The 15,443-nt window shown below is 43.1% G+C and overlaps 1 protein-coding gene across 3 annotated transcripts in view; it reads left to right on the top strand.

Moving 5' to 3' along the window:
* Positions 1-15,443, top strand: part of NFIA (nuclear factor I/A) — a 363,025-nt gene that overhangs the window by 242,979 nt on the left and 104,603 nt on the right. For all 3 annotated transcript variants that reach the window (XM_014939240.1, XM_014939239.1, XM_014939238.1), the window contains exon 3: positions 4,753-4,818. In XM_014939240.1, coding sequence (XP_014794726.1) covers positions 4,753-4,818 — 66 coding nt within the window. The remainder of the gene's footprint in view (positions 1-4,752; positions 4,819-15,443) is intronic.

Here is a 15,443-nt window from a genome sequence, read left to right as displayed (position 1 = left end):
CCCCCCCCCCCCCCTTACTTAAAACATGATAGGAATGGAAAATTTAACTGGTGCTTTCTGTGAGGTGCTGGGCTGGCAGGGGAGGCGAGGAAGCCCGTGTTATTTAGCTGCAGAGCCGGCTCAGCATGGGCAGTGGCAGCACAGCCTTGCTCATCTGGCATCACCAGCTATTTTTTCCCCTCCTCTACGCGGGGATCACCTTTACTGTTCTGAGGATAGATGCCTCTGCACCTGAGATAGCCGCTAGCGAGGGCTCCGTGGCTAACGAGGAGCTGGGCTCTACTCTACATGGGTAAAAAAATCATCCCCACACCCGTTAATTCTGCTTGCGCAGACCAGCAGAGGTGGGTCACGGCCACCCCAGGCTGGATCCTGCATCTCTGGGCAAACATGGCATGTTGAGAAAGTACGAATGCCCAAGAAAGTGTCCCCATTCTCCCAAGTCATGGAGTGGTTTAGCACCAGGGAAGTGCCATGACACTCCAAGTGGGCTTTTTCTCTTTTTGGTGGAGGAGCGTAACAGCTCTTCACCGTCTGTGTCACAGTCTACAAAAAAGAACAACATTGTCAGTCTGTTGACATTGGTCCTGTCCACGGGCCAGACTTTCCTGGGAAGGTTTTATTCTTTCCAAACAATGGAGCGTTCCCTTCCAGCGCCGCCAGCCTGGCTTCCACGCAGCCGTCGTGCAGCCCGGCTGGGGCTGAGCTCCTGCTGCAGCTGATGAGGAAAATTGCATATTGAAAAGTCCAGAGCTTCCATCCTGGAGCTGAAGGTCCCCGCCTGCCCTACGGGTTGAGATTGGGCAGACCCAGGTCTTGGGAGTAACCACCTCAGTCATGCTGGGGTTGCATGAGCTTAAGAAAGAGAGGAACAGAGAATAGATGAAGTAGGAAATGCTACTTTGGAAAAACTAGCCTGTTTTGTTGTGGTTTTTTTTTTTCCTTTATCCCTTCCTGTTTTGTTGTGTTGTTTTTTTTTTTCTTTATCCCTTCATCATAGTATCATAGTTCATTCTTGAAAGTAGAGAGTAAAATACCTTCAACTTGCTTTTTATCCTGTTTCCCCATGATTACGGTTGATACCAGAGCCCCTTGGGCTTCTCTTGTCCAGAAACCTTGCCTCCAGTGAACATACTCACACTAACTCTGGCTAGTTCAGGGTTAAAAATCCCAACCACTAACTTTTCTCTAACTAAAAAAGCCCCCAAATAAAACCCATTGTGCTATTCAAGGTTAAGCTTCCTTAAATATAAAACTAGATTCCTTGGTGATTTTTTTTTATTTTTTTTTTTTAAATCAGCAATCTTAATAGTGGTTCCTCACTATAATATTTCCAACTCCATCTGAAATCATTTAAATCCTCCCCTTAATAACATGCACTTTATTGTAATATACAGATTCTTTTTCTTTGGCTTCCTACCAGCCTTAGCTTAAGGCACCAATGAAACTCGTTGCCGCAGGGGGCCGTGGATTCAAGAGGGGCTCGCATCTACTGTATATTTTGTTTTGTATGTTTTCCAATGGCTCTAATTATTGCAGGTGGTAGAATTTAACTGGCAGCGTTGTTGCTAAAGAAAATAGGCATAAAGTGTATACTGTTTTGCAGAGTGGCTATCAAATATATAGAAAAGAGAAAATCAAATGAATTGTTAAACCGCTCTATAGTAAGTGATTTTATTGATTTAATGCAAATGCTTATGAAAACGATCTTCCATTTATATCAATTATGTATGGGCAAAAATTAATTTATTCCTCCGGTCACCTGTTTGGCTAACTGACTCAGCAGGACAGACAATCCCCCTCCCCTTGTAGCCCAGCCCGCAAAACACTAAACATTCAGAAAACTGGAATTTTAAAGTTTCCATGTGCAAAACAACAAAAAAAGCCCCCGACAGGAGTTACTGCCAACTGCTGAAAAAGCAGAGAGCGAGCGGTGGAGGCTGAGCAAGACTCTCGCTCGTCCTAGGCAAGACTGTAAAATACAACGGCTCTGATTTTGCCAATCCCTTAACCATGTGGCGGCACATTTATATGTACCGGATCATCTGCGGCATCTGAATAAAATCAGGGAAGCAAAATTCTGCATATAAACATTTTGGCTAAGTGCCTTAACTCAGTCTTCTTATCTGGGGTTTCCACAAGATGCCACCTTGCATAACAATGCTGAGCATACGCTTGCCCAGTACATGTTTTCGGTAGCCTCCGCTGATCTCTCTACCGCAGTATAGATTGGTTTTAATTCTACCTCGTCCTGCATTTTATTGCCCCCGTGCCTCTCCGTGAGGAATAGTGCTTCCAGCCTTTGTTGTCTTTTTAAGAAATTAATATTTAATTTCAGCAGAAGGGGTGGGTTACAGGAAAACAGAATTCGGAAGAAAATGTTATCGCAACTAGCCAGAGCAATAAAAGAAGAAAGTTAAGATTCAGTATGCAAACAAATGTCCTACGGCCAGTAGAGTCTCTCTTGTGCCACTAGCTTTGGTGTTGGAAAAGCAGCACTCAACCCAAACAAAAGTACTTTTGTTTCCCAAAATCCAGGAGCCGCTCCGGCGGTGCGTGCTACCCACCGGCTGCAGGGCTGTGCTGGGCAGCCAGGGTGCCAGGCTCCTGCCGCTGCCATCCAGCCCTCCTCCCTCACCCTGCTTCCCTGGATTGTTTCAAATTTCGACAGCAAAACACGCTTCGCATCCCGTATTTCTGCAGTGACTTTTTCAAATATATAAATTCTTGCGGAATTCTGACCCTACTTTAAACATAAAGCCCAAACGCTGATTGAACCATGGCTTGCTGGAGGAAAAGAAAAACCTAAAAAATAAGCAAAAGCTTAATGCCTGCCCTGTAAAATGAAATCCGTTGAATGTTGACCTTGAATGTTAACTAAATATTTTACATTCCTAATATTTTACCTTTGTTTCTACCTTTGCGGTGTCGGAAACATGAAACTTCTTGCCAAAATCTAACGTTGGGAATATAACAGCCCTGTGCATACTACCCGGCAGTCTATCTGCCGTCACTGATTTGAGCTTCAGTTAAAGATAACTCAGAAGATCAATATTTAAAACAAAATTGCAGAAGCGAGAATAATTTTTTTCACTGAGCTTCATTGGAGAAATTATTAAAAAGAATAAATGCAGAAGAGAGGAAATGGATTCTGGACACACTGGGAAACATACCGCTTTTTAGGAGAATTTCACTGATTTTAGATAGAAGTAACAGGACTGAAGATAAGTATCCTGAATGTTTATATTCTGAAATTTGTCAAACTTTGTTTTGTGAGCACTTTTTTTTTACTTGTAGTTTTTAATTTATACGAGATTGTCCTCTAAGCTTCTGAATGATACCTAATGCATACAGTCAGCAGGTAAAAAAAAAAAATTTGAATATTTAAAATAGGCATTTTCTTTATAGTGCTCTGCGGTAATTAAAATCTTCATTTGCTTAAAAGCAAGGAACCTTTTTAAAGCAATAAATTAGCATTGCTTGACCCAAGGTCACTAGTAGTACTGCTTCTTCCAGCGCTATTAATACCTCAAAGAAAAAGAAGGGGTGGTGTTATCACTCTGTTGCAATAGAAGTAAGATTTTCAATTTAATCACAGTTAAGTGTCATGACCTTTTGATCTTGCATTGACTTCTCACTGAAATGTGGTCAAATTTCAGACAGCTAATTCTAAACTCTGCAAAGTCAAGGTGAAGTCAGAAAATAGGTTTGCCACCATTGAGCATGTTTTGGATGCGGGAGCAAGCGGTTTCATTTCCCAAGTTTTGTTTCATAGCAAAAACTTTTTTTTTAATGGGATTGATAAATTACAGAAAAATTTCTGAGGAAAAAGAAATATTTTTCTATTTTTATTAATTGTGAAAACAGAAATTTGAGGGAATTTTTGAAAATATCTTTTTCCACACGGGTAAAGGGACCTTTTTTCCCCAATTCATAGTGATAGAAATAATTAAGAAGGAAAATACTATTTGACTAAAGCTTTTACTAAGAATAATTTTTGAACCGAAGAGCGATCATCTTCACGTAGAGTTAATAATGTGTAAAAAATGCAAAACACTCTTCTTTACACATATCCTTTTATAGGTCATTTTATTGTTTTAGGCAGATAAATTGTGTTGGTTGGAGAGCGTTAGCAGGGAGTTTGTAGGACCCGTTATTTCCACAAGTTCTAAAGCAGTTCATCCAGTGTCTGGTCTCATTTATACCACACAAATGCGGGGCGACACCGTACCTTTGGGTGATCTCGTAGCACCGTGAGCACCGCGAAAGTATGACGAAAATCAGCTCTTTTATCAGTTTTGCAGATTTGGTTCCAGGAATGTGTAGACAACAATCTCCACGACTTGGTAGTGTTGCTTGGTTACCTTTCTATGCCTGCCTGAAAATATGTTTGGAGACTTTACTATGTGTTGGATTAAGGCTCTGGTTTGTATACAACATAGAGGCTGCATTATAAAAAAACATGTAGGAGAGTAGTTTAAATATGCCTTCTCTAAAAAGAAGGATTCTCAAAGCTTAATTTATGCTAACACACACACCGAGCACTCTGTGTAGTGCCGTAAACAAGATTCCCTTTTTTTTTTTTTTCCTAGCAAAAAATATTACCTCTGCACGGGACTTTTGCATTATCATGTCCTAGTGCAACACTCCTGTCCTTAGTTTGTACTCTCAGCCTTTTGAGGAAGTCTGGCGCCTCTGATCTATTTTCCACAGCAGACCCTGTAATTTTTGGCTGTATTTTATGTTTTTCAGATTCAAGTCAATCTGAAAGTCCCAGCCAGCCAAGTGAAGCTGATATTAAGGACCAGCCAGAAAATGGTAAGTTCTTACCTGCTGCTCCTGCTTTGGGATACTAAAACAGCCCATATTTATAAAGATTTTTTTTCCTATGTCTAATATTAAAAGATTATTCAGAATAATTGACATGGGATAGCTCCAAATAGGTTGTGTACTCTCCTCACAGTTGAAATGCTACTGTTTCCCGAATCTAAAGTAGCATTTATTTCTCCAGTCCTGGAGAGAGACTTTTTTTTTTCCCTTTAAAAATAATTTTAATTAGGGAGATGCCATTAAAGAGCCTGCTGTATGCAACCCATATCCTTATTCCTCCGTAGCAAAGGCTTTCAGTCCCTGGGCCGTGAGTCATGACCCCCTAGGGGTGTGTGCTTCATCGCTTTCATTTTTATCTATGTGCTTTTAACTTCATTTGGTTTATTGATGCTCACACATGACACGCTGAAGTACCTAACTTTCGGGATGTGGCCAGCCATCATTTCACAGGGCAGGATCCCAGATAGTGCCGCGAAACAAAATGGTTGCTTTGAAATACCTTTCCCCAGACCCGTTCCCTGCTGCAAAAAATCTGCCAAACAAAACCGGGCAGCGATGCCCCCAAAACATCACCATTTCAGGGCAGGACCACGTACACCTATAAACACACCAGCTGCTCAGGCGGGTCCCCACTGCGGGGCTGATACAGGTGCTACCGGCGTTGTCTGTATATTTTTTTATCGGCGTGCTTTAAAGGTTGTAGATACTCCGGGTGAGCAAGGCAGGGAGGCTCAACTAGAGCTTTTGGCTCCTTCTGTGTGGGTTCGCAGGTGGCAGCGGCTTGAGCTCATTTGGAAGTAGCAGCAGGACTGTGAATTTTGGGAGGGCTAATACTCTTTGAACTGGGACAGTTTTAAAGTAGAAGCAACAGCTTCTGCTGAATCAATGGCTCGCATTGTAAAGCAGCCCAGAAAAAAAAAAAAATCGTTCAATAATAGGGAATTTCTGGAGGGAGTGGTACGTGAAAGGAGAAGTGTGTGTGTAAGGGAACGGCTTCTCTCCCGTGTTATGTTTAAGATAGGTAGACCTCAACAATTTCTGTTGGCCCACCAGCAACGGAGTGATGTTTTACTACTTATATTTAGGACGTAGAAATGCTGTCTCCCAAAGTGAAGGTGATTATTATTAATAGTTTTTCTTGACTTTTTTTATGCATAACCAGATTTTTTTAAGAAGACCTAAAGGTAGATGAGGGATCCACTGTACTGGGGTCTACATGGCAAAGAATTTGGAAGGGGGGGTTGCGTCTCTACAACCTGTCACCATTTTTGGTATCCTTAAATCCATCTAATGCAGAAATATTTTATCTATAATAATGCAACTGTTGTTGCCCTTTCACAGAGCTACCTGGTTTTGCCTCAAATCTTTTCAGTGCATCCCTACAGCTGTATGTGTGATCAGTGTGTGTTTTGGAGACTATATTAGCAAGCAAACAAGCTGCAAGTGGGAGTGAGTTTGAGGGGCTGCATTCACATCCGGACTGCATTTGGATCAGGGTTTAAACAGCAGATAGCATTAAAGGAAGAACAGGTTAAGGTACATAAAAAACTTTAAAATATGAGCCTGTATCATAGAACACAGAACATAGGGCTCTCTGGGCTGGTGAGATTTTGGCTTTTGGGGTTCCTGTATTTTCCTCCCATTGCAATATGAAAGGTTTCATATTTTGATAGATTTCGTGCCGCTCATCTCTAAACATACCATCTTAAAACATTTCTGTTATTTCTCAAAGACAGTGTCTAATTTCCCTTATCAATCCTGTTCACAGAAATTCTAATTTGTAGCCAAAGGATTGCGAGGTTAAGAGAAGAACTGACTAAACTGTGATTTTTGTTCTGCCAATTCTGCTATTTTTTTTTGGTGGGGAATATGTTGCCTATGTTTATTAAATCATATTTTAATTTAGAATGTATTAGGCACCAAGCATGTTATTATTTCATGTTTAGATAATATTCTTTCACAGCTATTAAACCACAGTTCTTCTTACCCTGCAGTTTCTTAGTCTTAAGGAAGCCTGTTACTCAACAACCACCCTGAAAAGCAGCAGTGTCAGTGTTTAATAATGTAAAATCTGTAAGAGCCTAGTGAAATGAAATATCTCTGATTTGGAGGCTGAGCCTTCCTTGTAAAACAAGCTTTTAGTGAATTCTTGGAACTTTACTGGTGACCTGCAGAAGGTACTTTTAAAAATTTTTTTTTTCAATAAAAAGGAAAAGGATTTTTATTTTTCTCACTTTTCCCCACCACAGCAGAAGGCTCCTGGTTGCGCACCTTGTGTGGGAGATCCTATTCACAAGCGCGTCTAAGGCCGTCTGGTGGCCCTAAAGGGGTTGCTCCCCCCAGGCACACACAGCCCCCAGCCCGCAGTGTACCCAGTGTGTAGATCAACACAGATCTGCAGCTCTTATCTGCTGAACGTGAGGATGAAAGCAAAACTGCAGGCTTTAGAAAATGAAAAACTGCACGCACAGAAACGGACACAATAAATCATATTAACTGCGTTGTTCTACACTTGCTGTAGACCCACTTCCACAGGGCCTGATCCAAATCCCTCCGGAGTCAATGGGAGTCTCGTAATTGATTTTACTGAGAGTGGGAATGAGCCCACACAGAGAGGATTTTTTTTTTTTTTTAAATCAAAGAAAAATAGTATTGCGCCCAGTGACGCTAACAGTGGAATGACCAGATTGAGGGCAGATTTGGAATCGTTTTGCATGTGTTTCTGGAAGGCACAAAGAAGTGTATCGATTAAGTACTACCTTTTATATGCATACATTCCTTCATTTAAAAAAAATAAATCTTTAAAGGCCTTGTGAGGGTTATACAGCCTCTCTACTTGCCTGTTAATATCCTTTCTGTTCCACTCCATAAATTCTAGAGCTATTTATTATACACATATATTTTGCATACCTTGAGTAATGTAGGTTCAAAAGGGTCAACTATACAGCCCTGAAAAAGAAGGCCTCCTACTACAGATTTTAATTTATCATTCTAAATTGTATGTGTTATTTTGGAAAGGCTGTATGCCTAACCTTCATTAAAGTGAAGTTCATGGGAAAAAAAAGGTTTTCTTTTTTAGAGCCACTCCTTTTTTCTAATGGGCTACAGAGCTGCATTTTCTGGAGCAGAATCATCACAGACAGAGAAGATGGTGACATCTTCTGCTCTCAGTGGTGGCTTTAGCACCAACTCTAGACATTGCTTCAGCCTTCATTAAGCTGGAATAGTTTTCAGGCAGTCACTTACCCGATGATGACTGAAAAATCTAGATTTATTTTTTTTCTAGCAAGAAAGAGAAAGATCCACCATGATGGTCATGAAAAGCAAACAGCAGGTGAGGCAGGGCTCATTCGTGCATGCATGGTCCAAGGTCCAGATGTCTTGTCCAGGAACCCAAGGTGGAGCTAAGGTGTAACCAAATGGTGTGCAGGGGGCTACTACTGTCTCTCGGGTCCATTAGCACGGAAAAGAGCTTCTCAGGGAGAGAAAGAAAACCCAGAATTTCTCTGTTATCTGGGTGAGGAAATTTGCAGGAGGGATGATGAAAGAGACCAGCAGCTTCGTTCGAAAGGCAGGAGCGTGTTCTGATGTCCTGATATTTTGCTCAAATGAGGGTTTTTTTTTCTGACCAGCTGGGTGGAACACCCGTGTGGAAAATTCCCTACTTTTGTAGTTGCCTAATGGTATGTAAAAGCTTCATTTCAGTTGGCACCACAAAGTGATTTTGCAATTCACCCAATCAAAAAAAAAAAAAAAAAGTTATTGATTTTAAAAGCTTGTTAAATGCAGCGGTTTGGTGTTGTATTTTATAAACAAACTAGTTTTCAGTGAACTGAGGGTGACAAAATGGCTAGTCTGATGTAGTGAAGTGACCGCATGCCTGGGGATCAGGAACAACTGAATTCCCAGCTCAGCATTGCCGTGGACTCTCTCTAAGGGCTTTTATTCTCTCTTTCAGTTGTGGAAACAGCCATCGGGTAGATTTTCTTTTTGTAGGTAGGATTATTTTAAACTTCCGTAGGAAAACTTTCCAGGCTTTTTGTCTGCAAAGTGGGGATGGTTGTGATTGGGGCTTTCAGAGATCCGTTGGATATTAAAAGTCAAAGCCTGCTCTTGCTCCAGCAGGATTTAACTCCGGAGAGAGGCAAGGAGGGTGTAGCACAAAGTAGTTAATGATTGTGGTGCAGCGCCGTGTTCCTGCTGTCAGTAAATGGATGTCAGACATCCACCAAGGCGACGTCTGCGTTTGATGTGGCTGTCCCGGCAAATTAATAACTGCAGCATAAAGGTACACCACGAAGTGTGCTGGGTAAAGCAGGGGAACGCTGTGTCATCTTCTACAGACAACTGATGTCTCTTCAAGCATGTGGTATTGTGATTTGATAACTGTGAGCTGGTAGCGCACCACTTTCAGTGTAGATTAGCAAATTCTTTTTAAAGAAGTTGGTTAAGTTCTCCCGTTTCAAGTGAGCAAGACAGCGTTCGTTATTACAGCTGATTACAAATGTGTGCCAAATTCATTGCTCAAACAATTTCTGTAGAGGGAGAGGCATTTATCTAAAAAATAAAAATGTTTAATGCCCAGACCAAATGCTTTTTACTTTTAATGTATTCTTGCTGCTTTGAGCTGCAAGTACCTTAACAGCACTGCAGGAAATGAAAGGCACATTGTTCTTTGTAACATTAAAAAAAAAAAAAAAAAAAAAGAAAAAAGAAAAACAATGATGTACCGTAACTCACAGAACTCGTTTTTCAACCCTGCAGTAATTACACTGGACTTGTAAATATCATCTGTGAATTCTTTGCTTAAGCAGGGCTGGACTTGAGTATTAAACCTTAAAAAAAATGTTTAAGTATATGCTTACTTTTCCATGCCTGAAAGCATAAAGGAAGAAATTCTGGTCCTCAAGCTGTGGGGGAAAGAGAAGGCAATAGTGAGAACACACGCACAGAGAAGTTTCCTTTTCTTCTCTCGGCGAGGCTGGTCATGGCAGGCGCAATACAGCTTTGGCTGCAAGGAAGGAGGGGATTATCTGCAACCTGGTAAAAAGCAAAAGCAGCTTTAGAAACTCTGCCTTTAACTAACGGGTTGCAGAGTCCAGCCCCTTTTTGTATGCTTTCTTTGGGGTCCCAAAACCTGGCATTCTTGTTTCAGCCGGTGGAAGTGGTGCCTGCTTGGCCGAGGGTTAGGCACTCCTCTTGGATGCAGAGTTCACTGTTCGAACCCCCCTCTCAACTGAGATGGGCAGAAAATGGAACTGTTCTTTTTGGTTGTCCCCATCACTCAGCCACATTGTAAGTTAAGTGATAGCTGAGAGACCTCCAATTCCTTCAACAACCAGATTTTTAACTGGCAGAAACCTACTGCCTTCCAAGGCCACCCTTTCTCCTCAGGCCATGCCTTAACCTCCCAGCTTCGCTACTTCAGGTGGAGTCCAGCTCTCAGCTGTGTCTAACCTTGATGCCAGCTTTACACTTACCCACTGAGGAGGTGCTGCAAGCGCAGTGGGACTTGAGGTGTCTGGAGGGTCAGATGTCCTTAGATGGGGCCCTTAATTCCCACCTGAGGAGCACACAGACAGGAGCAGTTCTCTGAGCCGGTGCTGTTAGAAACTGCATGGTCTCAGATGACTAACATTCCTGAAACACCTCATTTGCAGCAGATAACGAAGCCTCGCAGAGAAAGTTTTCTATCAGTTACAGTTGCAAACAGGGTAATACAGTCATGGCAGCTTTTATTAGTGTTCTTGTTCATGGGATCATTTGCATCAGAATCTTATAAATGCAAGAAGACTCTCCTCTCTTGTTTACAGAGCAACACTGAGGAGTTATCACAGCCTGAGGGACTAATCTAAAATTAACTTTGCTTCAGAAAAAGCTTGGAAAAAAAAAAAAGCCCTTAGCATTTTCAATAAGGAATCTCATAGCTGGCGCTGAAGTTAAAGCTCCTGGTGATGTCAGCTTGTTTGCACCTTTGTAACTTGCCAGGACCAAATTCTAAACGGATTTGCACCCTTACGTGTCACGTTGTCTGCCGGGAACGGCAATGAGGAACTTTGTCCAGGCTTGAAAGGCTCTGGCCCAGCAGGGGAGCCCCGGTGGGGCTGGTGTCTTCTGCCTTCCTGCAGGCTGGACGGAGTCGCCTGTTGACTCTTAACAGGACCCATCTGCTGACGAAGGTCTGATGAGGTCCAACCTGTGTTCCATCACCCCCTGAGAGAGAGTGCATGTAGGCAGTGCTGAGAGCCAGCATTTCCCAAGGAAACAAAAGCAGAGATGTCTGGTTATAAATTTAACTTGTGCGTGATCTAGTCTTGCATTTTTATCATCTTATTTCATTACAGATAGATTCCAACAAGAACTAGAGATACAGTGTTTTAATCATAATAGTCTAGAACTGAAACTTAGCAACATCTAGCTGTATTTCCCAGCCAGTTTCATGAATGTCATGAAGAAGCCTCTGAATAATTAGGAAAGAAAACACCGTTTTTTCCCTATGCTACTGTGTTTTCATGGAGATTCGCGCTCAGAGTCAAATGATTTTGTGGTCCAGATTGTGAGGCAGAGTTACACCATTTCCAGGATTTAGTGGGTCCTCTGCTAGGCTTAGGATTTAGCCTGCTTATCAGTAACTGGCACCCTCTTGAGGGGACCCTGCGATGGCAACAGCCAAGGGTGTTGACTGTCAATCGGGCAAGATACGCGGTCGTCAGTCAGGGTCAGTTCTGCAGCCTCTGCTGGGGCCGGGCAGAGAGCCTTTCTCATCAGTGACCTGCAGCGTTTGAGACTTGGGGATTGACAGAGGACTTCAGTTTTCGCTGCTGCTAACCATTAACCTTCACAAGCAAAGCATTCCCACAAAAAATTCATCCAAGGCGAGTATGACAGGAAATATTCAAAGCATGAAATGAATGCTTATAGCATGACAAAGCAGTGCTTGAAAGACATGAAACGTTCATTACACTTGGAGTGGCTGAATGCTGCAAAGGCAAGGAGAAATATAAATGTGGCTAGAGTATATATTTTTATTTCTCCATATGTGCGTACAGGAAAAAGGCAATGAACCTTTCCAGTGGATAAGGTGCATAAATACAGCTGCAATTATTCTAAGTCATTTCAAAATATATTTTTATTTTGTTGCTCTGTTCCATTTCTTTCCGTGTATATTTATCCACAAGATAACAGCAAGGGCCATCTAGAGGGCAGCTTAGAAATGGGATGGCCAGGAGCCACCTCCTAAGAAGCTCCTGTGCCTCGACGAGGTGACTTTCCATCCCTTGCTCTGCAGGGCCAGGGCTTTTCTTTGCCCCACAGCAGTGCCAGTTTGCCACCCCCTCCTCTGCCACATCGCTGGGCTGGGGGCAAGTGGCCACCGTAAGTCTGTGCCCCCGTGCCAGCCCCTTCTAACTGCGTTCCACCTTTGCACGTTGAGAAGTTCCTTGGTGCTAACTTCAGCCAGTCCTCCTGGGGTCCTGGGAAGGGTGGCTGGAGCTCTGAGCAATCTCCCAATTTTCACTACAACCAGGGTTTTTTTTAGTATGTTTTCTTGAGAGACTTGCTGTTTAATTAACAGCCGAGAGTTGTGTTGCGTCAGAGTAATTGCTACCGCCTGAGCAGACCACAGGCTGAAGGATGCTTTTGAATACCACGCTTTGCCCACCAAGAAGCTGGGCACTTAGGGAAAGAAGTTTATTTGTGGTATGGGCATCGTTTTAATTTTCTGTCCAGTAGAGAGGGGAGTTTATTAGCGGGAAGAGAATGTGATGCCAAGGCCTAACTTGCAAAACAAAACCCCAAACCTATCTATTTGTCTTTCGATGTAAGAATTTCCTAATGCCTGTAATGTAAGACAAAGGGAAAATTTTACTTGCAGGAGAATTGCCTTCCACAATAACCAAGAAAAAAAACACAGAACGCCCACACCAGAGCAGCATGATCCAAAATGTGAACTTTTTACGCCTCCCCAACCTTCTAGGTTAGGCTTCCAACCAAGTGATCTTTTATTATCAACATGATATACCCTTGACATAATTTGGCGCAGTAAAGCTTCTTCTGCTGAACTCGTGATTTCATTTACTAGATCTGATGAAAGTTCTGTGAACCACGGTAAAATGTGATAATTAGTAGTTTAATTCTTTTAGGGTGTGCGTATTAATTGAAAAGGCTTGAACTATAAATACAGGGCCTGTGGATAAAAGCACACTCTGAAATCAGTCGCTTATCCCAAGTATTCATTACTTCACATCTATTTAGGTAGTGTCTCTTTGCAGCGGTGCCAGTCGAACTGTTGAAGTGAGTGGGAGCCCTGCGCTCAGAGATCGCAACGGCAAAATCCGGCCTGGCTCCCCGCTGCTCTCAGGAGATGGGAAGCACCCCCCAGCCAAAATTTTGCCCTCTGTGGTCAAACCACTGGAAGTTACAAAGGCACGGCGGGAGCTGTGCTCAGCAGATGAGCTGGTGAAGCTGCAGGAGACAGAAGGGGCTGGAGGTGGTGTTGGTGGGGTGACTGGTGGCACACTGCCCATCTCCAGCACCGAGGGGGAACATCTTTTTGCTCCTCAAGTCCACCCAGAGCATCAGAGGTCCCAGCCAGCCTGGTCCTCCATAACAAAGCATAATTTTTTTTTCCTCCTACTTACACCGCTTCTCCTTCACCGTGTCTTGGACCGTCAGCACCGAAACCTCTGCTGCTTCAGCTAGAGCTTGGTTCATTCGGCCGTGAATGTCAGCACAGCTCGGGGCCACCGCCAAGAGCTGCGATAAGGGATCGTGCTTTCTCGCTCGTGCTCGTGTGTTCTTTTGTTCCGACTTCCTGACCGAGGCAGGAGGTATTCTGTTGACTCTAGGCCTTTCCAAATATACGTATATACCATGAAAATGTACGTCGTTATTTCACACCTTCCTCTGGTGTGTGGTGTAGTGCCTGGATGAATCATACCTGGTTTTACAGGTAGAAGGTGATTTTCAGTCAAATGAATGATTCCAACTGTCATACTCATATTTGGTTTGCACATTCAGGAAAAAAATCTATGTATCTGCATATACTGCAGATTCATGGGTTATTCAGGTGCTTTCCAAGTAGACTTAACTTTGTAAATCTGAAGTCGTGCACACGAGCAGTGTACAGCTCCTTCAGGTTGCACGCTGGACTGGTGCTGTTGGCAAGGGAGGGCAGTTCGGTGACACAAGTCTCCAGAAAAAGCCTGGTCTGTAGCTAATCAGATACTATTTTTTAACTGTAGATGCTACTTTTTAATTGCAAAAGTTGCTAGATAGGAAATGGAAAGAAAGGCTAGCGTGACTCTCGCAGGGCTGCGAGAATAAAATCCCCTCCGAAGCTTGGCCGTAGTGTGACTGAAATGGAAAAATACCAGATCCGTTTCTTGGAAAGTGAGAAGGAGACTTTTATTTGCAATGGTTTGCAAATATTTTCCCAGGAGCAAGGTAGCGAGCATGGCAAAAGGGGGCAGGAGGAAGGTGAGGGGAGCAAGCCACACTTGTAAACATACTCCTTTAACTCTGCTCTTGTTATCTTGCACACAAAGGGCGCCGCAAGTTGTTTACAGCAGTTCATGTTATTCATTTCTGCTCCTTTTTCTCCCGTCAGTGCCGTATCTTCAGTTATACAACTTTTTTTTTTTTTGGGTTGTGATAGTGTCCGGATAAATTTTGGCGGTGGGGTGGTAGAAAGGTGCCAGTTGATTAAATGTGCTGCTTACTATGTGCATTTCATGTCTGCTGTCTTAACATTTTTTCGTTAACCACTGTTGCAACTGAAGAAAATGCTGAAGTTTGACAGTTGGGAGTTACTGCCGAGTATGTGCTATAAACTATATCATCCCTCTGCCTTCTCCTTTTCTCCCCCTCCTGCTGAAACCAAATGATTTATAAAATGCCTTCACATTCTTGAGTGAGTTCACACTATCACCTCCAGGCACTGCACTGAGGAGTCTTAGGAGTGCATGGGAAACACAGATCTGATAGCTGGTATTTTTCTCTGAAAGAAAAAAAAAAAGAAAAGAAAAAAAAGGGTTGATTAAATTTAAAGGAGAAAAGTTTCCTGCTGTGCCCCAGAGTAAATCTGTAGTCAGTGAAGCACTTGCTAGTAAACAAGAGATGTACGTGGTTATAGTGGGATTTTATTATTACACACTGCCATTGTTTTCCGTTTTCATAAGATTCAATTAATGTAATCATTTTAGAGTGCCTCTAATCATTACCTCTCACCCTCCCTCACTCCTACTTGAAGCAAGGGGATCTGCTGCGAGCCACACTCTGGGATGAGGAGCCGGCACCTCGCTCCTGTCACTGGCAAAAGGAGGCAGGAGGAGAAGATAGGGCTGCTGCCGGGGGTACAAACATTTTTGTTCTCTCTCTCTGGCCTTTTCAGAATGCGTGGCCAGCACCCCAGCCCCTGGCTGCAGTGTGCCCTCCCAGGTGCCATGTCACCCCCCCAGCAGTCACCCCCCTGCCCCAGTCTGCTGGGTGGCAGAGGGAGAAGCAGTGCTTTGGTGGTGCAGGGCCAGCAGCTTCCTACTAGCCATTAGCCAGGTACAAGGGTGCCAACAGCATCTTTCAGACGGCGGTGGGCCAAAGCCTTCCCTGGCATTTCT

Source organism: Calidris pugnax, unplaced genomic scaffold, assembly GCF_001431845.1.
Source record: "Calidris pugnax isolate Ruff unplaced genomic scaffold, ASM143184v1 scaffold18, whole genome shotgun sequence".
Lineage (NCBI taxonomy): Eukaryota > Metazoa > Chordata > Aves > Charadriiformes > Scolopacidae > Calidris > Calidris pugnax.
Note: the sequence above shows the minus strand (reverse complement) of the source record. Positions and strands in the feature narration are given on the sequence as shown.